Below are 26,496 nucleotides of genomic sequence, written 5' to 3'. Positions count from 1 at the left end.
ACTAATGTAAACTCCATTCCATTGTCAGTCAAAATGTGCTGCTGAATGCATGAAATGTTACAAGGCCCAGATGCTCATAAATATTTACCATCCATTGTTCTTGAATACATGGTCTGAGTATGTGGTTTGGATTTTTGTATATTGTTTCAGAATCTGAACTGATTCTTGAAGAAATTTAGACTTTCAGTTGCTGAGTGAGAGCCTGATTCTTAACTGTTTGGTAGCAAAAGTTTTGCACTGTCCACTGACTACTATTGTAAGTTCAGTGCGGGCAGGAACCAGCTTTTTGTTCTGTTTGTAACACTTAGCACAATGGAGCTCTAGTCCATGATAGGGGCTCTTAGGCACTATGATAATACAAATTATACAAACTAATAAATATTCTGGGAAAATCTGTGTTGTGTGATTTACTAAAATACAACAAACTGTTTTGAAATGTTCAGCTGTCAACCTGTACTAAAAGTCTACATTATCTGAGATCTCTTAAATATGTTTATATTACTAAAACTATATACTATACCATAACTCACCAGTGTTGTGCAACTGTGTATATAAGAGAATTAAAGAATAAAATTACAAGGACGATCTCTAATTGGAACATAAAATCTTTCTGGAGGATTGGGTCTGTTATGTTTAAAAACATGTTTTTCAGTAAGAATTTTTCTTCTATCCTTTTGTTAGGAAAATAAAGAGTAAAATCCCTCCTCTCTTCATTTAAATTATTTTAAAAAATAATAGCCAAAAAAGTTTAGCATGTATTAGGTAATGAATGACAGTCTGATAATATGATATGGAGATTATCTCTCTAAATTGATAGTTTGAATTGGCCTAGGAGGTGGTTGTCAGGTACCCTGTATTTGTGTGTGCTTGTACAGCAGCCGTCTCAATGAGCCTGATCCTGAGCCAGGCCTCTGGCTACTGCTGCAACACTGTTTTAAAATGGTTTTCCTTATCATTGGATGGCTGCTTAGAGGCGCATATTAAATGAGTTAGTGTTTTGATTTTAAGTGGTGATTCTGTTTTGTCCCCACAGTGTTTGAAAAATTTCCCATAAACTAGGATTGTAAAGCCACAAATAATTAGTTACCCAACTGCTGTTTGCCTTTGAAAAGCTCCTGCTCTGTTCGTGGTGGACAGTATCTATGGTACAGAACTGCTGACACTAACAAACATCGTTGCTGACAGTCTCAGCAGAGAGGACAGAGATTAAATGGGAATGGAAACTGAACTATTGTTCTCCTAAAGGTGGTTGCTCCTGAATAGAGATGAGGCACATTGGTAGATTCACTGTGGAGACGCTTGCATTGATGCTCTCCATGGGGTTCCTGTTCTGTGGCGACAGTGAGGATTTTTTTCCTCCAGAGCAGTCAATCAGCACTCCGCACAGACGTTAAATTCACCTTTATAGAAAGACAAAACATGTTTAAGTCATTAGTCTGGAGCCAGGAGAGTCTCAGTGATGGTATGGCACTGAATTTCTATGCCAGCACCACTTCATTTCTAATCTTCCCCCTTTTGGCTAATTAAAATTTTGATTATTCGTTTTTGGGCCCAAAATTACCTTTTATGTTTTGTGAAGACCACAGGTTCAGACCCTTTAAAAGGGAAATAAAAACTGAGTGATAAGGGGTGAAACTCTAGTGAATGTTCAGCTTCCCATTTAAGACTGTTGTTACATTAGACATGTACCACAATAAAACGTCATCAGTGTGTTTTTAATTTTTATTTTATTGTTTCATAAAACCCAATGCAACACTCCTTGTTTAACAAGGAAACTTGTGGTTGTGCTGATATCAGGAAAAGAGAGAGAAAAGAAAGTTTGTGAATGGTTTTCCCCACTTGCGTGAAGGACGCTTGTGGATTAAATCCCATTTTCACAATTTATGTTGGTTATTCAGTGTTTGAATATTAGATTAGACAGTGAAATTGCTTTGTTTCTGTGCACTTGCACAGTGCAGCGGTGTTTGTGTTGCAAATACTACAGGAAAATGTTTTAAGTAAAATTTTAATTGTAAAATCAATTGGGTTTTATGAAACATTCCTTAAAAACCAATGTCCCTTCAGTATACTAGGGAGAGCTTTTACTATATTCTACAAGGGTATATTTTTGCCTGTCTAGTAAAGCCATTAGTATTTTTTAAGTCCAAGTGTCTAGGTGTTGGTTAAATGCTAGAATGACTTCACCAAAAGCCAACCTGTTTACAACTTTGGACAATCTGTGCCCAAAACTATAATCAAATTATAGTTGTACAATTGTTGCATTAAAAAATTCTGTGTTGGAGTTAGTTTTTTCATTTAAAGCATATATCAGTATCATCTGTATATTTGCCTATCCTCAAAAACAGACCATTCTTTGGAAACATTTAGTTTTTCATGGTACCACTTCTGTTGGGAAGTTGGGCAGAACACTGTACTTGAGTTAACTGTGTGTAGTCTGTAAAATACTAAGCTCTATTATATATGCGGGTCACAAGACCGTATACATTTTTTAGGGGTGACTAATCAAAGAAAATCATTATTTATTCTTCCTTTCAGAAGTTTGGGGTCAATCAGTCTAAACCAGAATTCACAGTGGATATCAGAGGGGCAGTTATTGACTGGGCATCAAAGGACAAATCCAGCAAAAAGAATGTTGTTGAGGTGAGTTTATTTACTTTTCAGAAGTATGGCTTTGTTTTGGTGGTTTACTATACTCCAAACGGGGAAAAAAAAAACTTCTCTAAACTTAAAACAAACAAAAAAACCAATCAGTTAGATTAAAGGCATACATGCCCCAGGACAATATCAAGATAAAGGTTTTTCTAAAATATGTACACATTACTGTAAGTGCAAGCTGTATACCTTTTTAACGTAGCCTATAATGTATAATTGCTTTTGAATTTAGGTTAACTTGTTCTTTTTAGTGGAATCAATTTTTGAATCATTATATGGCAACTGAAAGCAATAGCCAGGAACTTAACATTAGCTGAAACCAGAATACTATATTGTCATTTTAACACATCTCTTGAAATAAACTGTTGTCATTTGCTGCAAAACAGAATTCAATTTTGTGTGTGTTTTGAATAACTTTAAGCACTGATCAGAGTTATACCCATGTCTTATTTCTTAATTCTGTTGTGAGAACTGGATCATCTGATAATACCTCTTGGCTGTGTACCTTGTATTTATATTATCAGCATAGTTAACTACGACATGCTGCACATTGTTCTCCTGTCTGAAAACAAGAAGACAAAGGTCACAGATAAATATCATTAACAGTTACAGCATTCAGAATTTCTATATTAACCAAACAATAACTGTACAGCATATATACACAATAAAGGATAGGTAAGATTCATTTTAGGGTTTGATATCCTGTCTGACACACACAGGCTTGCATAGCCATATGACTTGCAGGTGCTGCACATTTGTGGCCATGTACAACTGTTGAGTTTAACTTAACATGGTTTTAAAACACTGAATTATTCCGAATATTTATATTTTGTTCTAATAGAATATTTCTTTTCTTTAAAGCTGAAAACCCGCCAAGGAACTGAACTCTTAATTCAATCTGATAATGACATTTTTATTAATGAGTGGTTTAAAGTTCTTTCTTACACTATCAGTAATCAGGTATGTACTTAAATCTTGAAGATATTTTTTTCAGTGCTGTCATAGTTAGAAACTATTTTGTGAACCTACTCCATCATTCCAGCCCTTTAAGTGTTAAGTGTATCACTCATGCTTTCATTTCTTGACTTCTTGGAGAGTGAGTATATTGGAGGTGGGAAGAGGAAAGGGCATTTAGTAGCCAGTTCAGTGGTCCCTGGTGCCTGGCTAATGTAATAGCACTAGTGCTGATAAGGGAAAAGGGATTGTCTAACGCAGGGGTGGGCAAACTTTTTGGCCCGAGGGCCACATCTGGGTGGGGAAATTGCATGCATGGCTGGGGCAGGGGATTGGAGTGCAGGAGGGAGTGCGGCGTGTGGGAGGGGGTGCAGTGTGCAGGAAACGGCACAGAGGAGGGGTGCGGGGTGTATGAGGGGGCTCAGGGAAGGAGGTTGGGGTGCAGAAGGGGTACGGGGTGCAGGAGGGATGCGGGGTGTGGCAGGGGGCTCAGGGCAGGGAGGTGGCATGTGGCAGGGGGTTGGGGCTCAGGGTAGGGAGGTGGGAGATGCGGCAGGGGGCTCAGAGAAGGGAGTTGGGGCGCAGGAGGGGTGCGGGTGCAGAAGGGGGCTCAGGGCAGGGGGTTTGTGTGCAGGAAGGGTTTGAGCTCCAGCCCAGCGCTGCTTACCTTGAGCAGCTCCAGGGTGGCAGCAGCATGCGGCGGGGCTACGACAGGCTCCCTGCCTGCCCTGGCCCCGCTCCACTCCAGGAAGCGGCTGGCACTGCAGCCCCTGGGGGACAGCGGGGCAGAGGGCTGAGCGCCTTGCCCTCACCGGCGGGTACCTCCCCTGAGGCTCCCATTGGCTGCAGTTCCCTGTTCCCGGCCAATGGGAGCTTCGGAGGAGGTACCCACTGGTAAGAGCAGCGCCCGGAGCTCTCTTCCCCCACCTTCCCCAGGGGCCGCAGGGACATGGTGCTAGCTGCTTCCCGGAGGAGAATGGGGCCCGAGGCGCCATGAGGGTGGCAATCCCATGGGCCGGATCCAAAGCCCTGAGGGGCCGGATCCGGCTCGCGGGCTGTAGTTTGCCCACCCCTGGTCTAATGGATAGGATGCTCGACTGGGACTCAGAAGACCTGGATTCAGTTTCTAGCTCAACTACAAGCTTCCTGTGCAAGTTGCTTTCTTGAGCAAGTCACTTGACCTATCCTGTGTCTCAGATTTATAAATGTTTGTTGTACATGTGGCCAGAGCATTGATTATTATTTTTTTAAAAATAAAAATGTCTCTTTCCTCAAAAATAAAGTAGTGAGGCCTTGTAATTGTTTTAGACTTGACTTCCACACTGTCTTGTTAGTATGATAGTTATAAAGTAGAAGTACATCATTCCTGGAATCATGGAGTAGAGTACGAAGGATAGAATATGGAGATGTGTTACACTAAAGCCAACGAGAGCATCCTCACCGAACTGCTAATATTTCTGGAATTGTGTGTTCTGTCTAGGTATCACATTGCAGGTGTAGGGGCTTTGGCAACAGCCCTCTGATTAGTTGGAATTTATCCCTGATCTTAGAAAGTAATCCACACTGATTACATCTGAGTGAGCTATTCATTTTAACATTCTGAGAGAACACTGACATTAGCAAACAGGGTTAGGCTTTCAGAGGCTGACAAGATCACTATATCAAATTATCTTTGGTGTGGTGTTCTGTCACTATCATAGAATCATAGAATATCAGGGTTGGAAGGGACCTCAGGAGGTCATCTAGTCCAAACCCCTGCTCAAAGCAGGACCAATCCCCAACTAAATCATCCCAGCCAGGGCTTTGTCAAGCCTGACCTTAAGAACTTCTAAGGAAGGAGATTCCACCACCTCCCTAGGTAACGCATTCCAGTGCTTCACCACCCTCCTAGTGAAAAAGTTTTTTCTAATATCCAGCCTAAACCTCCCCACTGCAACTTGAGACTGTTACTCCTCGTTCTGTCATCTGGTACCACTGAGAACAGTCCTCTTTGGAACCACCTTTCAGGTAGTTGAAAGCAGCTATCAAATCCCCCCTCATTCTTCTCTTCTGCAGACTAAACAATCCCAGTTCCCTCAGCCTGTCCTCATAAGTCATGTGTACCAGTCCCCTAATCATTTTTGTTGCCCTCTGCTGGACGTTTTCCAATTTTTCCACATCCTTCTTGTAGTGTGGGGCCCAAAACTGGACACAGTACTCCAGATGAGGCCTCACCAATGTCGAATAGAGGGGAATGATCACATCCCTTGAGCTGCTGGCAATATCCCTACTTATATAGCCCAAAATGCCATTGGCCTTCTTGGCCACAAGGGCACACTGTTGACTCATATCCAGCTTCTCGTCCACTGTAACCCCGAGGTCCTTTTCTGCAGAACTGCTGCCGAGCCATTCGGTCCCTAGTCTGTAGCGGTGCATGGGATTCTTCCGTCCTAAGTGCAGGACTCTGCAGTTGTCCTTGTTGAACCTCGTCAGATTTCTTTTGGCTCAATCCTCTAATTTGTCTAGGGCCCTGTGTATCCTATCCCTACCCTCCAGCGTATCTACCTCTTCTCCCAAACTTGCTGAGGGTGCAATCCACACCATCCTCCAGATCATTAATGAAGATATTGAACAAAACCGGCCCAAGGACTGACCCTTGGGGCACTCCACTTGATACCGGCTGCCAACTAGACATGGAGCCATTGCTCACTACCCGTTGAGCCTGACAATCTAGCCATTTTTCTATCCACCTTATAGTGCATTCATCCAGCCCATAGTTCTTTAATTTGCTGGCAAGAATACTGTGGAAGACTGTCAAAAGCTTTGCTAAAGTCAAGGAACAACACGTCCACTGGTTTCCCCTCATCCACAGAGCCAGTTATCTCCTCATAGAAGCCAATTAGATTAGTCAGGCATGACTTGCCCTTGGTGAATCCATGCTGACTGTTCCTGATCACTTTCCTCTCCTCTAAGTGCTTCAGAATTGATTCCTTGAGGACCTGCTCCATGATTTTCCCAGGGACTGAGGTGAGGCTGACTGGCCTGTAGTTCCCAGGATTCTCCTTCTTCCCTTTTTTAAAGATTGGCACTATGTTAGCCTTTTTCCAGTCGTCCGGGACCTCCCCCCAATCGCCATGAGTTTTCAATGGCTCTGCAATCACATCTGCCAGCTCCTTTAGCACTCTCGGGTGCAGCACATCCGGCCCCATGGACTTGTGCTCGTCCAGCTTTTCTAAATAGTCCCAAACCACTTCTTTCTTCACAGAGGGCTAGTCACCTCCTCCCCATGCTGTACTGCCCAGTGCAGTAGTCTGGGAGCTGACCTTGTTCGTGAAGACAGAGGCAAAAAAAGCATTGAGTACATTAGCTTTTTCCTCTGTCACTAGGTTGCCTCCCTCATTCAGTAAGGGGCCCACATTTTCCTTGACTTTCTTCTTGTTGCTAACATACCTGAAGAAACCCTTCTTGTTACTGTTAAAATCCCTTGCTAGCTGCACCTCCAGGTGTGATTTGGCCTTCCTGATTTCACTCCTGCATGCCCGAGCAATATTTTTATACTCTTCCCTGGTCATTTGTCCAATCTTCCATCTCTTGTAAGCTTCTTTTTTGTGTTTTGGATCAGCAAGGATTTCCCTGTTAAGACAAGCTGGTCGCCTGCCGTATTTACTATTCTTTCTCTCAGGATGGTTTGTCCCTGTAACCTCAATAAGGATTCTTTAAAATACAGTCAGCTCGCCTGGACTTCTTTCCCCCTCATGTTATTCTCCCAGGGGATCCTGCCCATCAGTTCCCTGAGGGAGTCAAAGGCTGCTTTTCTGAAGTCCAGGGTCCGTATTCTGCTGCTCTCCTTTCTTCCTTGTGTCTGGATCCTGAATTCGACCATCTCATGGTCACTGCCTCCCAGGTTCCCATCCACTTTTGCTTCCCCTACTAATTCTTCCCGGTTTGTGAGCAGCAGGTCAAGAGGAGCTCTGCCCCTAGTTGGTTCCTCCAGCACTTGCACCAGGAAATTGTCCCCTATACTTTCCAAAAACTTCCTGGATTGTCTGTGCACTGCTGTATTGCTCTCCCAGCAGATATCCTTGATTGAAGACTCCCATGAGAACCAGGGCCTGCGATCTAGTAAGTTTGGTTAGTTGCCAGAAAAAAGCCTCATCCATCTCATCTCCCTGGTCCGGTGGTCTATAGCAGACTCCCACCACGACATCACCCTTGTTGCTCACATGTCTAAACTTGATCCAGAGACTCTCAGGTTTTTCTGCGGTTTCATACTGGAGCTCTGAGCAGTCATACTGCTCTCTTACATACAGTGCAACTCCCCCACCTTTTCTGCCCTGCCTGTCCTTCCTGAACAGTTTATATCCGTCCATGACAGTACTCCAGTCATGTGAGTTATCCCACCAAGTCTCTGTTATTCCAATCACATCATAATTCCTTGACTGTGTCAGGACTTCCAGTTCTCCCTGCTTGTTTCCCAGGCTTCTTGCATTTGTGTATAGGCACTTGAGATAACTCGCTGATCGTCCCTCTTTCTCAGTATGAGGCAGGAGCCCTCCCCTTTCGCGCTCTCCTGCTCGTGCTTCCTCCCAGTTGCCCACGTCCCCACTTACCTCAGGGCTTTGGTCTCCTTCCCCCGCTGAACCTAGTTTAAAGCCCTCCTCACTAGGTTAGCCAGCTGCTTGCGAAGATGCTCTTCCCTCTCTTCATTAGGTGCAGCCCGTCTCTGCCTAGCAATCCTCCTTCTTGGAACACCATCCCATGGTCAAAGAATCCAAAGCCTTCTCTCCAACACGACCTGCGTAGCCATTCGTTGACTTCCACGGTTCGACAGTGTCCACCCAGGCCTTTTCCTTCCACGGGGAGGATGGACGAGAACACCACTTGCGCCTCAAACTCCTTTATCCTTCTTCCCAGAGCCACATAGTCTGCAGTGATCCGCTCAAGGTCATTCTTGGCGGTATCATTGGTGCCCACGTGGAGAAGCAGGAAGGGGTAGCGATCCGAGGACTTGATGAGTCTCGGCAGTCTCTCCATCACATCGTGAATCCTAGCTCCTGGCAAGCAGCAGACTTCTCGGTTTTTCCTGGTCGGGGCGGCAGATAGATGACTCAGTCCCCCTGAAGAGAGAGTCCCCAACCACCACCACCCGCCTCCTTCTCTTGGGAGCGGTGGTCGTGGAACCCGCATCCCTAGGACAGTGCATCTCATGCCTTCCAACTGGCGGAGTCTTCTTCTGTTCCCTTCCCTCAGATGGATCATCTAGTCCACTCTCCGCATTAGTACCTGTGGAGAGAACATGAAAACGGTTACTTACCTGTATCTGCGTTGCTGGTACATGGACGCTCCCCTTTCTTCTTCTGGAGGTCACATGCTGCCAAATTTCTTCACCATCCTTCTGTCCCTGCTGCGCAGCCTTCTCTGAATCTTCAGAACATTGTGTCCGTAGAAGCATATCCTGACGGCTGTCCAGGAATTCAGTTTCTCTTATGGAATGCAGGGTCGATACTTATTTCTTCAGACCTTGAACCTTCTTTTCCAATATGGAGACCAGCTTGCACTTTGTACAGACAAAGTCGCTTCAGTCCTGTGGAAGACAAACATGGAACATCCTGTGCAAGTCACAACAGCTGAACACTCCCCATCCATATTACCTTCCTTCTACAAGCTTCCTCAGGAATTGTTGTAACTACTCGGAGAAGCCGGCAAGATGTAAGCCTCAGTGGGCTCTCCCCAGGCAAACTCCCTCTGTTAGCCTCTCTGCTGTTTGCTGCTCAGCTGGTTCGCAGCTGACTGGCTTTTTATAACAGTCAGGCCCAGTCAAGGCTCACCTGGAACAAAGCACTCCCAATTCACACTTTTCAAACAATCAATCAAGCACGCTTTGCCAACAGGCATTTCCAGTTTCTGCTGTAGAAGATTGCTACTTATTTATAGCCATGACTGACAAAGATAGGGAAACTGCTTCATGGGCTCCTTGTGTACACCCAGCCCCCACACTAAGTGATTTTGTGGTGGAAAACATAGGTAGAATAGCGAACAGTCTACCTCCCCATGAAAGAATATTTTATATATGCTTGGCTGGTTGATGTTACAAAATCTCAGCAGGACAGGTATACTACTTGTGTTTTGACCTTGGCTGAATTCAGTTAACCTAATGATTGTCCGGTGACATTTTCTCTGTTGGGCCTTGTGAACAAATCCTGCAACTGTTAAGGGTTAATACTAGTCTTGTTGATACAGAAATGAATATAGCTTACAAGACTATGGTATCTAATTCCAAGAAGTTACCAGTTTAATATTTTTAAAAAGCATATTTGTATTATAAGACTCTCTATGGATTATGGTTAATAAAATATACTGTTGTCTGTTCTGAAAACTGTCAAGCAAAAAGAGAACTAATCAGTGTCTTTTTTTTAATCAACAGGCAGTGGAATCTGATGAAGCATTCGAAGATGATGTACCAGATTCCCCAGGGGTGGAAAAACAAGACAAAGAGAAGGACCATAAGGATGCCAAGAAACTTCGTTGTAAGTTAAGCTAATTCCCAGTAAAACCTTCATTATTAATATCTACCTGGTTAAGATTGGAAATAATATAATTTAAGCAAAAAGAACATTTAGTGCATTGCAGTTTAAAACGACTTTAAAAGATAAACAAATGAAAGATCATACAAAGTTAAAGTTCTCCAAACAATCCTAACTGCCCTGTACCCTACCACAATGTACTATCCATATACTAATTATTATAACTACTTTTCAAAAATTTGAAATTTAGCTGTTTGGTTTTATAAAGCTTCATCAGTTGTTTTTTGTAAGCTTTGCAAGATGTAAGAGAAATACTTCATAATTTGAGATTCAAATTTTTGTAGTTAACTTGATTTTTTATAATGTTGGGTGGAAGAAAAATAGTTTGCTGCTCTAGAATCCAGGACTAGTGAATAAAATGAATTTGAAGTTTCTGTACTGCACAATTGGAGAGTTTTTTTTAAAGTTAGCGGATATATCAATAAGTGAAGATCCCTTCATTAAGTTTCATATCTTTGACAAATTAACCTGAAAGTCGCTGTCAAATGCACAGAATAAACAAAGTGATCAGGCAAACTTTTCACTTCTTGTTTCTGGCTTCATACGTAACATTAGAAAATAATTATTTTAACTGTGTAAGTAATTTCATATCAAGGAGGTTTGATGTTGGACATGAAGGATACAAATCTAAGATAAAAAGCCTGACTTAGAAATAGTACAGTTGTAGTAAATCGTGTATGTGTATATGGCAGGGTTGCAACTAATCCTCTGTCTCGTAAGCTCCTCTGAGAAGGGGCCATTCTTGACAGTTTGGAAAGTGCCTACGACGTACAGGTGCTTGCATAAATAAAAGACAGAAAATAGTTTGCACTGTATATTTTAATGTGTTAGAATATACTGGTTTTTTCCCTTGAAGCATTTGCCAGCTTCAAATAAGTTTTTCTTGTATTGTTCTCTGGGCAAACTATTTAGCTATTTAATGCTTGTCAAGTTTGTTTTTACATTTCTATATTAAATTTACTTTTTCTGTTTTAGCGATGAAAATATCTAGCAGCATAGATTCTTCAGAACAGAAGAAGACAAAAACAAAGCTGAAGAAATTTCTTACACGACGCCCTACATTACAAGCTGTTAGAGAAAAAGGCTACATTAAGGGTAAATTATCCTTATTTCTTCAGTAAACCTTTTGATAAGCTGAATTTTACAATCATGTCTGGCGTCGCAGAGCAGGAATTAGTGTAATTCTAGAGGAAACCAGCCTTATAAAGTTAACTACATTTGACTGAAAAGCAACCAGTTATTTTTGTAACAGATGGCAGATGTGATAGTTTGTCAGTTTCTGGGTAGATGTGTGTCATTCTTTCAACAGCCCTAGTGGTCACCAAATTCAGCTACAGAGAAGAAGTAATTTTCATATTATAACAGACAGAGGTGAAGGGATGGGGTGGATGAGGTCCCAAGAACCCACTGGGCCTTGGGCAATGCTTCTGGGAAGCAGAGTCCATTTGTTCTGCACTTTCAGCTGGCAAGCCAACACTCCTTTGGTTGCAAACAGAATGATCTTACAATTGATTTGATATTCATTCTAGACCTAGTTTCTTATTGTCCAATATACATTGCACTGCTTCATAATTAAAAGTCAACTACATACAATAAATATAGTTATAGCTCATGTCAGTAGAAATATACCAGGCCAAATTCTTCTCTGACATTAAATTTGTCAAACTTAATGTCAATTTCAACCAATTTAGCTTAAGTAATAGGAGCCCAAACATTTACAAAATATGTCATATTTCCAGATCATAATTACAAAAGTAAATTGTGGGATTTTTAATTGTTTGGGATGGAGGGAATTCTTCCCAGACTGCAGCTTTGCATTCCATTTTATAGCTTGGAGCTGACTTTATGCACTGTGTGTAAACTTCTGAGAAATTAGTTGGTGTGAACACTCAGCCAAGTTGAACTGCGTGCACAAATGCAATGCTGGTGTTTGGAGATAATAAAGGTGTTTTTATTTAAGGAGCAAGCATTTAAAGTTAAAAAGTTGGTGCTGTTAGTATATTTTAAAATATAAATCTGCAATTCTGCATTATCCTTGTGCATTGAGTTATACAGAAGCTGTTAGTTAACAGACACAAAAATACAAAAGCTTTTACAAAAGTGTAGTAAACTACAAAAGCAGGTGATTAGAATAAGGAAAATGTTGAAAAAACAATCTCTAGGAAAACACTGGAGAACAGCATGCATTAATTAGAGTAACTGTTTTTAAATGTGCTTTTACTACATGAAAAAAGTACAATTAAGGAAAATACTTTGAAGAAACAATGGAAGAAAACATTAAGAGGCACAGTGTGATAATTAATATCCATAACACTCTAGGGATTTCCCATTATGCTCCAATGATGCAAAACTCATTAGCACTCATTTCAGGAACATGAGGCCACTTAATTTATTAAGAGCCAAAATGTGCTTGGTGCTGTGCATGATGTAAACACAAGGGCAGTCTGTGCTCCAGGGAGAGCTTTCAACCTACAAAAGAAAGAAAAGAAACCCGGGGTACCCAAAAGAGGGGAGGATCATTTAAACACTTGAAAGTATGTATTTTTTGCATGTATTTGGGCCTCAAAGAAGAAATGAATCTTCAGAAAGGTTTTAAATGGGAAAGTGAAGTCTGGTGGACCTGAATTAGGAAGCTATTCCGCCCTTGGAGCACTGTGGAAGAAGGCATGAAGATGGGGGCATAGGAAAAAGACAAGGGCCAATATAATTGGCAGAGCAAAGGGGAATGCAATGTACAAATACCAGACTATGGTTGCAGTTTCAGCTCTGACATGAAATATGATAAATGCAGAATCTCTAGTATATTGCTGAAGCATTTAAATTGATGCATTGCAAGATTCCTTGTTATACAGTAGCATGCACCTCACTGGCCTTATGTTGGTTTTCTTTCTGTGTTTCAGTGGAAACCTGTCCCCTTCCTTTATTTTTGTTACAAGCTCCTTTTGATGACAAAGCTCAAAAACTGCTTGAGTGTCTTGCTAAATAATTTTGTCTGTGGGTATCCACTTCTATGCCATAATCCTGCAGTTGGATCACCTGTGCAGAGCGTCACTGAAGTCAACAGAGCTGTGTGCTGATACAAGGATCCACCCTTATGGATCCAATTGCAATGTGAGGGCACTTGTTATAGCTCTGGAGCTCTGTTTATAGGGGTATACTAAGTTAAACAGGTAGATGATGTGAAATATTGTTTTAAAGTAACATTAAAGATAATGCCAAAAGTTGTAATTTAAATACTCCTTATTGGTACTCCCTATCTCCATACAAAAAAGTTGGGCACAAAGATTACAGTAAAGTATATATTGTATAATCCTGTGATTATTCATACAAGTGCAAAATACAACAAAAAACATGCAAATCCTTTAAGGTCCATTCTTACAGTAACTATATGCATGACATTTTATAGTAATTCACATGAGGGTATCGAAGTGATTTCTATAGATGAAGCATTTAAGATACTTCAGTGTTGAGAGCTATAACAAAACCTAAGATAGGTGGATAAGTATATATCTTAAGAGGTTTTATAGTTCCGCCTATTGTGATAGTAACAGATTTTACTGAAGTTCATTGACTTTCTCAAGGTCATACAATGAGTTGGTGGAAGAGTATTTAATAAACTAGTCTTTTAACTTCCAACCCTTTACTCGAATCACCAGACGTGTTGGGCCAGATTGTCAAGAGTGCTCAGCACTCACAGCTGGGGGTGAATTTTTCAAGCATTCAGCACTCAGAAGTTACCATTGCTCCCCATGGGGACTGAGCTCTTTTGAAAACCTTGCCTGTTGCTTCTTGTTACCCAAGGGCGTGTTCCCATATATTCTTGGTATATCACTATTTCGCATGAACTAGTTTTATCCTTTGAAGCTCATTCAACTATAAATGAGATTTTTTTACTTGATTCCAGATCAAGTGTTTGGTTCCAATCTCACCAGCTTGTGTCAGAGAGAAAACAGCTCGGTGCCAAAGTTCGTGAAGCTGTGCATTGAACACGTCGAAGAACATGGTAGGGTGAAAATGTTCATCTCTTGGTTTTTATCTCCAAATCTCTGAGTCAGTGTCTAATTTTGGAAGCTTAATTCTTATCCTGTTGGTTTCCAAATGACTGGTAACTGAGTATTGTGAAGTCTGAGGCTTATAGCTGGAGTTGTAGCAATAGGATGTCAACAGCTGGGAAGTAGGGAGGGAAGGCAACCTGAACTAGGATCCAGAGAGATCGTGGCTAGCAAAGAGTAGCAAGAGGGAACTGGGAACAGGTCGTCATATTTGGGGACAGGATTGTTGAAAGGGGCCTTGTCAGTAGGTAACTAATAAAATTGTTTCTTAAATCTTTACCTATGTTAACAAAACACCACTTGCATTAAAGACTTTTTCTCCTACAAGTTCATTTTAGGGACACCTTACCTGTGTAAATGTGTGGAGAATCAAGGCCTTCAGATAACACTAAGTCATCTGAGATTCCTTTAGCCAGTTATACTGATAAAACTTGGAAAATGTGCTTCAAACTGCTCAGATTACCAGATTTCTATATTTTATCTGATGCGTTAAAGTGCCCTGATTTGTTGAACATGTCCTTCTCTTTTCCTGTTGACAATAAGAGAAGGCAGATCTCTCTTACTCAAGTATTAAAGTGAGTCTAGATTGAACGTTAACATTTTGAAAAGCCTGATGTATAAGATGACCCAATGCTTCTGCATTTTATATATATAAAAACTTTTAGGTAACTGGCTGCATATTTATCCCCATCCTGACTTGCCTCCTCACTTGTCTCTTGCCTGCTTGTTGATGTGGTTGTTACTAGAACTCTTATGAGAGTGGGTTACTTATTGCAAGTGGGTCACCTACTCCCTTGTAGTGAAATTATTCCCATGTAGTGGCTGATGCTAAAGATCCAAGTTGTGTGTAAGAGAATCTACCCACCCATCTTTTTGGTGCACTCCACTTCCTTCCCACCTTAGATCTAGCACGTCACATTCAGGGCCTGAGTGGGAGCTAAGGGTATATGTTGCAGGGCAAAATAGGTGCCCTCCATGGGGAAACAGCTACAGTAAAGGAATATGGTGCAATTTATAGCCCCCCTTACTGCTGCTGTCTGGTGACTCAGTACAAAAAGGAAGAGCAGGAACTGGTTCTACTGTCCTCCACCCAACTCCAGAAGCTGCAGTGGATGTGTGTTTTCTGCATTGAGACAGAACTTGCTGCTTTCACTGCTATCCTCTTTTACCTTAAGGGGAACTGATTTGAGCAGCTTCTTCCCTCCTCTTCCATCTCCATCCCCCTCCCCATTATCCCTTCAGAGAGAGAATGATCAATAGATTGTGGCAGTAAAAGGTAGTGGCGAATGGATGGGTGGGACAGATGGTACTGACAGTTGTGCGCCATATGTCCTGATGCTTCTGTTACATCAGGATTCCCTGTGGATGGGATTAAGGGAGCTGTTGAATCCTGTCGTTTCAACACTCGTATCAGCCAATGCAATGTACTGAATTCATGTAGAGGTTATGAGCATTGGTAGACAGAAATTCTTCCTGTCTTCTGCACATGACCACTTTTGATCTTCTGCAACAGCAGCCACTGAGAAGTAATTTTTCTCCTTTTGCCAAATCTAGTGTTTTCCTCAACACTGTAAAGATGGTAGGGATGGAGGGGACATCTGCTTGTCATGAGAAAGTAAGGCAACAGGATGGAATTAAACACACATGAAAACTCATAAACCAGTGGAATGGGTGGTATCTGGTGGACCTGGTCACCCACTATCAACTTTGAGGTGTTCTCCAGAATGACTGACTTAGCTTGGTTTAGTCACCATACATTTTGGTAAATATAGTTTCAATGTGAAAGGGAAAACCTAAATCAAAAACCCTACAGTCTCACTGCTAGTATTTTAGGATGAGTGGAGGTATGAAAGAGAGCGAGAGTGCACATATATATGTGCAAGAGAGAAAGTGAAATCCTTTATGTACTAAACAATAGTTGTGCTAACTAATTATTAGGTGTGAGATTTTTAAAAGCAGCTATTGGAGGGTGGGCCCCCAGCCCTCATTGAAAATGAGTGGGAGTTGGGCACCTCACTACTGAAGCCTTCTTCACATTGTCTGAGTACACATCACATTTTAGACATTATTTCAAGCATAAGTTTTGCAGTGGCAAGATACTAGTCAGCAACTATCTCTGCAGATAAGTAAATAGTTTTAATTGTGACAAGAGGTTTTACAGTTCTCCAGATGGTGGGTTTTCTTTTTGTTAACTGGAATCTCTAAAATGAGCAGACTGACCCATTTAAGTATCTTAAAAAAAAAAAATCTACATTTTAAAATTTGTTTTAGGATTGGATGTTGACGGGTTATACCGAGTTAGTGGCAATCTTGCAGTGATACAGAAGCTAAGATTTGCAGTTAATCATGGTAAGTGCCATTCTCCAACTGTATTATCAATTTGAAAATATATGCATGAGTAGCTTGACAAGATGTCCTGATTTTATAGGGACAGGCCTGATTTTTGGGTCTTTTTCTTATATAGGCTCCTATTACTCCCCACCCCCGTCCCGATTTTTCACATTTGCTGTCTGGTCACCCTATGTAAGAATATTTGTCAAAATTGCTAGAAAGCTCTTCAGATTGTGCAGTGATTTTTAGTCCATCTGTTTAAAATAATATGACAACATTTCATGAGAAATATGTAGCACTTTTCAAAATGAAACTGCTACTAAATAGCAGCTTCTGTGTTCTTCAAAGTGGATACTGTCTACATCTGTTCATACAGTGCCTACCACACCAGAACCTTGGTCCTAATTGAAGCTGTCTAGTCACTGCTGTAATAATTCTGAAGCATATGTGGCATGGCAGTTTAAAAGGAATGAAGCTCAAATAGAATATTTCTATATCTTATGGAAAGCAAGAGAAAAAGTATTAAAAAACCCAGCAACCTTGTACTGGCATTTAACATTTGTCTATCATTCTGACCTTGGGTGAGAATCTCTATTGTGCCCTTATGTAGTCCAGCAAAGGACTCTCATCCTAGAGCAGAGGTGGGCAAACTACAGCCCAGGGGCCTCATCTGGCCCTTCAGACATTTTAATCCGGCCCTTGAGCTCCAGCCAGGGAGCCGGGTCCAGGGCTTGCCCCGCTCCATGCATGCCAGGGCTCCACGCGGCTTCTGGAAGCAGCGGCACGTCCCCACTCCGCCTCCTATGCATAGGGGCAGCCAGGGGGTTCCGCACACTGCCCCCACAGCTCCCATTGGCCAGCAACCACAGCCAATAGGAGCTGCAGGGGCAACGCTTGTGTATGGGGCAGCATGCAAAGCCGCCTGGCTGCGCCTCCACATAGGAGCTGGAGGGAGGACTTGCCACTGCTTCTGGGAGCTGCTTGAAGTAAGCACGGCCTGGAGCCTGCACCCCTGACCCCCTCCTGTGCCCCAACCCCTTGCCCCAGCCCTGATCCCCCTCCTGCCCTCCGAACCCCTCAGTCCCATCCTGGAGCACCCTCTTGCACCCCCCACCTCCTCATCCCTAACCCCACCCCAGAACCTCCACCCCCAGCCGAAGCCCTCACCCCCTCCCACACTCCAACCCCCAATTTCGTGAGCATTCATGGCCCTCCATACCATTTTCATACCCAGATATGGCCTTTGGGCCAGAAAGTTTGCCCACCCCTGGCCTAGAGGGAGAGGGGACTCTAAAGTAGCTTTAAGCCACCTTTGCCCCTCCCAGTTCTTTGCTGCTCTGGAGTCTGAAGCAGCTCTTTTTATAACTTAGATAAACCAGTGGGCTTGTCTGAGTTACAGCAACCTACCTAGGGCTGCCTTATGGGCTCAGTGCTGCCCAGAATCTCCACATGGCTGAGATGTTACACAAGGGCTTGCAACGGTTCATCAGAATGAAGTCTTTCAGGTGTCTTTCACAATGCCTGAGCTGGGAGAATCCTCTCCCAGACAAATATGGAGCTCTTAAAGCCCCTTTGCACTGCTCCAACTCTTCTCCCTGTTTTTGTTCGAGTAGATGCAGCCATGTATTCCACTTAGGTGCATGCATGCCCAGGGCACTGGAACCAGAGAACTTTTGCCTAGTAGAACCTGTAGAAGGGTGGTGCTTGCACCTTGTTGCCATAGCCCCTCCCCTGGCTGAATGAGGTGGCGCCACTCCAACCCCCCTCTGTTCCTTCTCACAGCCTGTTGCTGGAGTTGGAGCTCTGTTGTGGTTTTCACCGCATAATCCCTCTATTTTTAGTAATTTTTTTCTAATGTATGTAGTTCATTAGATTTAGTGTGTGTTAGCTGTAATTTAACTGTTTCCCTAGTGATGACATCACCAGGGTTTAAACATTGTCTGTTATGCGGGGAAGTGATCCCCAACAACGATCCCCACGCACGGTGCTTGCTGTGCCTAGGCAAAGCCCGTGTTAATGAGTGGTGCTTGATTTGCAGGTTGCTCACCAAACAGACTCTCAAGTGGTGAGGGATTTTCATCTGAAGCAGCCTCTGCTTGAGCAGGCCATGCGGTCTGCTTTGGCACCATGGCCCTTGTCAAATCAGAGGTTGCCCTCGGATTCTGAGAATATCTGCTGCACCTTCGGTTGTCAGGTCTTGCACTTAATTCATTGAAAGTGCATCTGGCAGCTATATTGGCATTTCATCCCACCCATTCAGGAAGATCAGTCCTCTCCATTACCATTGTGGCAAGATGCTTAAAAGGGCTTTTACATCTCCATCCTCTGGTCTGAGAGCCATTTCCTCTGTGGTCTCTTAACTCGGTCCTAGCAACTTTAATGGGACCTCCATTTGTGCTCCTGGCATCTTGTCCCTTTCTGCTTTTGTGTCAGAAAACTACATTCCTGGTAGCAATAACATCCACAAGAAGAGTGTGAGAGTTGCAGGCCGTGATGGCAGAGCCTCCTTATACACAAGTCTCCAAAGACAAACGACTTTAGACAAAAATTTGCCTTTCATTTGAACCAGGTGGTATATCTACCTGTGTTTTTTTCTAAGCCGCATTCATCTCCATACATGAAATGTCAGGTGATGTCTAGCCTTCTATCTGGACAGAACTAAAGTATTTTGTGCTTCGCCTCACCTATGTGTCATATGTAGATCGTATGATATGTCAAGTCATCTTTTCACAAATGATCTCTAAATGGATAACATCTTGTATCAAGACTGCATATAAAATAGCTTCAGCTATGCCTCCTCAGTGTGTGCAAGCTCATTCTACACGATCAGTTACTGCATCTTCCAGAGGATGGAAATTTTGGTCAGGCGATCCCAGGGATACTGCTTGTGAGTCATGTAAGTGGAATACATGGCTGCATCTACTCGAAGAAGAAGAAATGGTTACTTATTGTAACTATGGTTCTTCAAGATGTGATGCAGACCTTTATTCCATGATCTACCCTCCATCGTCTCTGCACTGTGCTCTAGGTGCTCAGGGTGAAGGAACTGACGGGGGTTTGGGCACTGCTGCCTCGTATAGCCAGGGGAAGAGCTACAGCAAGAAGGTGTGAGCACCATCCCTCTACGGGTACTGCTAGGTAAAATTATCTGGCTCTGGCATTTTGGGTGTGCATTGTAACCTTTGGGTGCCCTTCTCGAGTGCCTGGAGATGCAGAAAAGCACCTGGAGATGCAGAAATCAGTCCAGCAATAGGGAACCTATTGAGCATACCCAAAACTACCACACCCAATTCCAGAAACTTTTGGATGTGGAGTGCTAATTGTGCATCTGCCTAGCAACAATGACAGACACAATTTATTCCTTCTCACCTTCCAATAGATTTCTTAGGGTATGTCTATACTTACATTTTATAGCGCTCTAACTTGCTGGCTCAGGGGGGTGAAAAATCACCCCTCTGAGCGCAGCAAATCTGAGCACTTTAAAGCACTAGTGTAGACAGGCTCCAAGTGCTGGGAGCTAATCCCTGGTGGAGGTGGATTACCAGGAGCGCTGGGAGAGCTCTCTCCTAGTGTTCGCATGTGACCACACTGACACTTCAAAGCGCCGCCGCGGGAGCATTCCCAGGACAGCGCTTTGAAGTTTCCAGTGTAGACATACCCTTAAAGAGAGATCTCCCTGTTAGACACGTGGATTACATGCACACACCTAAGTGGAATACATGTCTGAATCACATCTTGAAGAACCACAGTTATAGTAACTGTTTCCTCTGGCCCCTTCACACTGGGTAATAAGAATCCCACCCCATTGTTCTTCAACTTGTGTAGGAAATAAGTAATTAATGATAAACACCTGCTAGATTATAGTAATCATTCATGTTTCTTTCAGATGAGAAATTGGACTTGAATGACAGTAAATGGGAAGATATACATGTCATCACAGGAGCTCTAAAAATGTTTTTCAGAGAACTGCCAGAACCACTCTTCACATATAATCATTTCAATGACTTCGTCAATGCAATTAGTAAGTCCATAAAGCATGCACAGAATTTTCATAAATCATAAATATTTAAATATGCACAGTGCACTTAATTGTAATATTTTCTCCTTTTCACTGTTTAAAAAGGAGAAATTATGAAATTTTGTAAAGGTGTTACCTTATATGCAGTCATGGTGTAGCTCTCAGTCCCAGGATGTTAAAGACAAGGTGGGTGAATGGTCCTTGAAATGTGTTAACTATTTATGCTAAACATTCTGTTCCACGTTGTATTTATTTATGAAACTGTGTACGTTTCCCAGACATGAAGAAGAGCTCTGTGTAAGCTCAAAAACTTGTCTCTCTCATCAACAGAAGTTAGTCCAATAAAACAGTGGCTCTCAACCAGGGATTCTGTGTACCACTGGGGGCATGCAGAGGTTTTCCAGGGGGTATATCAACTCATCTAGATATTTGCCTCGTTGTACAATAGATTACATAAAAAGCACTAGCAAAGTCAGTACAAACTAAAGTTTCATACAGATAATGACTTGTTTGTTCTATTCTATATACTATACATTGAAATGTAAGTTCAATATTTATATTCCAGTTGATTTATTTTATAAAAATGAGAAAGTAAGCAATTTTTCAGTAATAGTGTCCTGTGACACTTTTGTATTTTTATATCTGATATTTGTAAGCAAGTAGTTTTTACTTGAGGTGAAACTTGGGGTACACAAGACAATCAGACTCCTGAAAGGGGAGCAGTAGTCTGGAAAGGTTGAGAGCCATTGCAGTAAAAGATATCTCACCCATCTTGTCTCTAAGGTATTACTACCTTTAGATTATCTGTAATATTCAATGTGGCCACCAGGTGGCAATGTGTTACTTAATATCAGCACTGTAAAATTGTGTGCTTCATTCAGTTTTCGGTAAGTTATATGCTACCAAAATTTTAAATAAAAATATTGAATTTATGGTTTATCTGCCTTTTATCTCTTCCAGAACAAGAAGCAAGACAGCGTGTTCGTGCTGTCAAAGATTTAATTAAACAGTTGCCAAAGCCAAATCAGGATACCATGCAGATACTTTTTAGACACCTCAAGAGGTGAGTAGGAGGAGGAGGAAAAAGTCTTAATGTACTGCAGAGCTCCCTTAAAGGTAGGGTGACCAGATCGCAAGTGTGAAAAATCGGGATGGGGTATGGAGTAATAGGCACCTATATGAGACATATCGGGACTCTCCCTATGAAATCAGGACATCTAGTCACCTTTCTTAAAGCTGAGTGTTCAAACATTGAAAGTCCTGGGGGAAGGTTCTAAGCGTGTTTCCTTTGTTGTTCGTTGTGCTTCATCAAAGCAAAACACTTGTTTGTGTTTATACAAGCTTATGGAGAAGCAAACCCAACTTTTGGACAGTGTTTTTATTAGTTGTGCTTTTAGCTGCTAAACTTTAGATTATAGGGACAGAGCTAGTGTCAAATATATTTTAAACGATTAGAATGATTACAATAGTGGCATGTTTCATGAATGACAGTAAATATGGAATAAATATTATGAGGAATTACTGATTTGGTTTTGTTTCTCTTCTCTGTTAACACATTATTCTCTCTCACATCGATGAATTTATTTTAAAAGCATATTTTCTTCTTTTTTTCCCCAGAGTTGTAGAAAATGGAGAAAAGAACCGAATGACTTATCAAAGCGTAGCAATAGTTTTTGGACCAACTCTGTTAAAGCCAGAGAAAGAGACTGGTAACATAGCAGTCCACACTGTGTACCAGAATCAGATTGTAGAATTAATTTTGCTGGAACTGAACTCCATCTTTGGATGTTGAAGTTTTCTCAGAGTTAAAACTGAAGTGATGAGTTGGCAACAGATTTCCATCAGGAGTCAAATCTCTCAGTGTACATGATGTATTGTGTTTGTGGACCAAGCGACAGCTCAATTTTGCACTTTTCAGTAGGATGAGAGGGAAGAAATGGGAGGAGTGTTTGACCGATTTAATTGCTATTCATGCAAGTTAATGATAAAATTTTGAAATTCACTTATTACATTGCGAATATTTCAAAGTTTGTACTCTGCCTGTTTTAATAATTACAAATTGCAATTCTAGTACGAGCATATACACTGGATTTCTTGGTGAGAAGCTAAAATTAATCTCAGACTGGATAATCTGGAATGGATTTTTTTTTAAAAGGTTCACCACTTGGTAGGGTGAGGAAAACCCTATCAACTGGCTTCAAAAATGTTTTTTGATACTTGTAGTGACAATAAAATTTCATCCTATGCTTATGTACTGAAACCTGTGTGGATCCTGTCAGCAGGGATTCTGCATGTAGTGTGACTGTCTTTAAACTAGTGCTAACAGTGGCCAGTGTGGTTTACAGTAATTCAAATAATCCCTCATTTGAGGCTTGCTTTTTAAAAAAAAAAACTGTATTACATTGCATCCTTGCTGGATCTTCTGGTTGCTTGATAGAGCAGGACCCTATTATTTCAAACACTGAACTTGTAAGAATATCCAGCAGAGGATTTGTTCTGTGACATACTGAGTTTTATTTAATACACACATCCATTTTTCAGGGTATTTCTTGGGCTACATTTTGTGCTATACTGAATTACAGTTAACAATTCTAATTAAATACCATCATTATCTAATGCTGTACTGAGTTCTTGGTATGATCCTGTGGTAGAGAACATTTTTGGATGTAAATACAGGCTAAAGACTGAATGACCTTTGGCTTATGTACATAATTCAGTTGTTGTATAGTCTCAAAGTACCTTCTAGTTGCACATTTCTAATCATGGGTAGATTAGCTACAGGTAGTGTAACACTTCCAGTGGAGGTCTAGGTCTAGGTTTCCTCGAAAAACTAAACGTGCACTTTTTTAGATGTTAATTACATTTGCAGGCAAAGAACTGTAATGCAAATGGTACTGGAAAAATACTGTGTGCTTGCTAAATTGTTAATGCACTACAAGAGGAGCCTTTTAGGTTATTTAATATGTACAGGATACATTAGAAAAATGTATTACAGATTCTAACATTTGCAAATAATGGAAACATGTTCCAATAGATGTTTGTTGGAAATAATGACATAATGCTAAATTTGAGAATTTCTTTTTACATTAATAATGTAGATTAATTTGTAAAATAAACTGGTTTTGGAAGATTTTTGTTATAGGGAGCATGGTCGACTGAAGATTTTTAAATGTATTTTTTTAGACTAACTGCTGTACCTGATATTTGTTATGTCTAATCTCAATAAAGAAAACTATTAGCTAGTTTGGAGTTTGCAAGTCCAAATTTGGATGACGTAGTCCCCTGTTGAATTTTGCAAACACTCCCAAATATTCAGTTGTGTCTGGCTGCCTGAAATGTTATTTCCTGCAGCAGAGTCATTGGGCTGTGGTTAAAAATAGTGTCTAAGTGAAACTTTTAAGAATCCCCCTTTTCCCTGAACAGTAGTTGGATCGTATGACGAAGATGGGTAATTTATAGGTTTAAATTTGCAAATATTTATAAGTATTCCACACAAGTATTTTTGTCCTAATGTTTGATATGCTCCACACACATACCACCTGCCCACAAAAGGAAGACAGACAAGTGGTGAAATTATCCCATTTGGCCTTTGATCTCTTTTATATGTTCAAGGTGAGAATTCCAGCAGCAGAAAGCTCGCTTGAAAAAGTCTTTGTAGATAAAAGAAGGGACGACTAATCTTGTGGTTTTCTCACTTTATTTTTATTGTGGTAGTGGTGAAGTCTTGCGGTTTGTTGCAAAATAACTTGGGTGAGAATCGTGATTTCTATAAATCAGTGTTGCATTTTCAACCTCCTGTTGAGATTTAAAAGTATAATTTCTTTTTTGATACTTGTTCTGAGGCACATCATTCTAGTAGGAAATATAAATGAAGTTGAAATTTGTTATAATTTATTCAAATCCCAATTTAAAAAAAAGTCAATTTCCTCTGAATAGCATTGTTTAATTACAGATCATGTTGTCTAAGTGTTGAGGTAATCAAAGAAAGAAAATACCTGTTTTGAATATCCTCTTTTAACCATGGGGAATGTAACTTTCAATTATATTCCCAGAGAATTAAGTATTTGTTATTATATAATAGAGTATATCTTTTGTGCAGCAAGTGATATGAAAGCTTTAAGTTGCTAATTTTTAGTTTGGGGAGCTGGAAATACTTCCCAAAAAAATCCAGATAATGTGGCAAGAGTTAAACACATACTGCAATCAACAGAAAAATAAAACTGATCTACTTGATGGCAAAGGACAAGCACACCAGCTAGAAGTTTTGCACATTAGAACCATGGCAGTTTGTTTACATATTTAACATCTCTTGCTTCCTTTTCAAATCCTAGTGATAGAAATAAACTTGTAGCAAATAGTGTCTTCCATGTCTAGCATTAATCACTTGCCTTACTGCTTCCTGAAATTGGCATACCTTTTAAGTTTAAGGTCTTTATTTTTACACTGAGTATTTCAAAGTCAGTATGGAACAGAACACAACCTGATGAAAGCTGAGCAGTGGAAAAGGTAACTATTTACATTTTTATAAAAGTTTCATCTAATGTATAGAGCCCAAAATAGAAATAAAAATGCATAAAAGTGAATAGTCATAAAAGTGAGAATATAAACTTGATTTTTTTATTAAAACTGGAGACATTAGTATACCAAACTTTTCAGACTTGTAGACTGTATCCCCACTGTGGCTGTGTAGTGGTGTCAACTTGTTTTACAAACTCAGGTTTTGTCCCATGAGCAATAGTTGCATGCCTCATGGAGGTGCTGTATATAGTATCACTAAAAAGTGACATTTAGAATAGCCCAAGCTTGGTATTGAGGAAATTTTGCTGTAGTTACCATGGATCAATGCAGAGAACTGGGCACAGATAAAGACTACAGGAACTCCTCACTTAAAGTCGTCCCTGTTAACGTTGCTGATCAGTTAGGGAACATGCTCCTTTAAAGATGTGCAATGCTCCCTTCTGATGTCATTTGGCAGCTGCCTGCTTTGTCCACTGCTTGCAGGAAGAGCAGCCCCTTGCAGCTAGCTGGTGTGTGGTTGGAACCAGCCCCCCTATATGCTCCTCTAAGTTCCCTGTGCAGCAGCTGCTCGGTAGGCTATCAATTGCCAGCAGTTCAGCTGTCCCTCCCGCCACTGCCATGTGCTCCTCCTGCCCTCTGCCTTGGAACTGCTCCCTGAGACTCCTGCTTGCTGTGGGGGAGGGGAAAAAGAGGGGGCTTAATGTCAGGATGTCCCCCTCCCCCCTGCTCCTGCACCCCACTTACCCCATCTTCCATAGAGCAGGGGGGACACAGGGACAGAGGGAGCTGCTGCCTTAGGCGGCGGCAGCAGCTGCAGTGGGGTCTCAGCTTGCTGGTCTAATTAACAAGGCAGTGTACTTCTGACCTCAATCTTCATACTTAAAGGGGAAATGCACAACTCTACCTCTGAAACACACACAGGGTGTGTCTCTCTGTCTCTGCCCTCCCTCCTTTCCTGCTGCCTTGTAGAGTGTGAGAGTTAATCCTTGAGGGCTCAGCCAATTGATAATTCATCATTTAGCAGTAAGGCATTCCCTGGGAAATATCCCACCCTCTGACTCCTCCACTTCAACCGAGCTTCACAATCATCATCACTGTGTACCAGTATTAAATTGTTCATTTAAAACGTGTGCGTGCACGTGTGTGCATGCACTCACATCTATATAACCCCCTCATTTACATTAAGTCTTTCGGGGAAATTGGATTTGCTTAACATCGTTTCGCTTAACATCGCATTTTTCGGGAACATAACTACAACGTTAAGTGAGGAGTTCCTGTACTTTAATAAACTTATCCATCTTGTAAATAAAATAGTTTTCAAATTGACGTGACATGTCCTTCTGTTGATTTTTAAAAAAAATCTCTTGAATTTAATCGTCTTACAAACTTACTGAACTTTAGCCACCAT

The 26,496-nt window shown here is 41.4% G+C and overlaps 1 protein-coding gene across 14 annotated transcripts in view; it reads left to right on the top strand.

Moving 5' to 3' along the window:
- Nucleotides 1-23,812, top strand: part of ARHGAP12 (Rho GTPase activating protein 12) — a 145,974-nt gene extending 122,162 nt beyond the window's left edge. For 6 of the 14 annotated variants that reach the window (XM_037890948.2, XM_037890951.2, XM_043541431.1 and 3 more), the window contains 9 exons: nucleotides 2,536-2,640; nucleotides 3,514-3,612; nucleotides 10,010-10,112; nucleotides 11,145-11,264; nucleotides 14,074-14,172; nucleotides 16,493-16,570; nucleotides 20,439-20,573; nucleotides 21,531-21,633; nucleotides 22,188-22,944. In XM_037890948.2, the coding sequence (XP_037746876.1) occupies nucleotides 2,536-2,640; nucleotides 3,514-3,612; nucleotides 10,010-10,112; nucleotides 11,145-11,264; nucleotides 14,074-14,172; nucleotides 16,493-16,570; nucleotides 20,439-20,573; nucleotides 21,531-21,633; nucleotides 22,188-22,362 (1,017 nt within the window). In that variant the 3' untranslated portion in view covers nucleotides 22,363-22,944. Of the gene's footprint in view, nucleotides 1-2,535; nucleotides 2,641-3,513; nucleotides 3,613-10,009; nucleotides 10,113-11,144; nucleotides 11,265-14,073; nucleotides 14,173-16,492; nucleotides 16,571-20,438; nucleotides 20,574-21,530; nucleotides 21,634-22,187 lie in introns of all 14 variants that reach the window. The other 8 variants (XM_043541429.1, XM_043541434.1, XM_043541430.1 and 5 more) reach the window with 3 other exon arrangements.
- Nucleotides 23,813-26,496: the final 2,684 nt, after the last annotated feature.

The sequence above is a fragment of the Chelonia mydas genome, chromosome 2 (genome assembly GCF_015237465.2).
Source record: "Chelonia mydas isolate rCheMyd1 chromosome 2, rCheMyd1.pri.v2, whole genome shotgun sequence".
NCBI lineage: Eukaryota > Metazoa > Chordata > Testudines > Cheloniidae > Chelonia > Chelonia mydas.
Note: the sequence above shows the minus strand (reverse complement) of the source record. Positions and strands in the feature narration are given on the sequence as shown.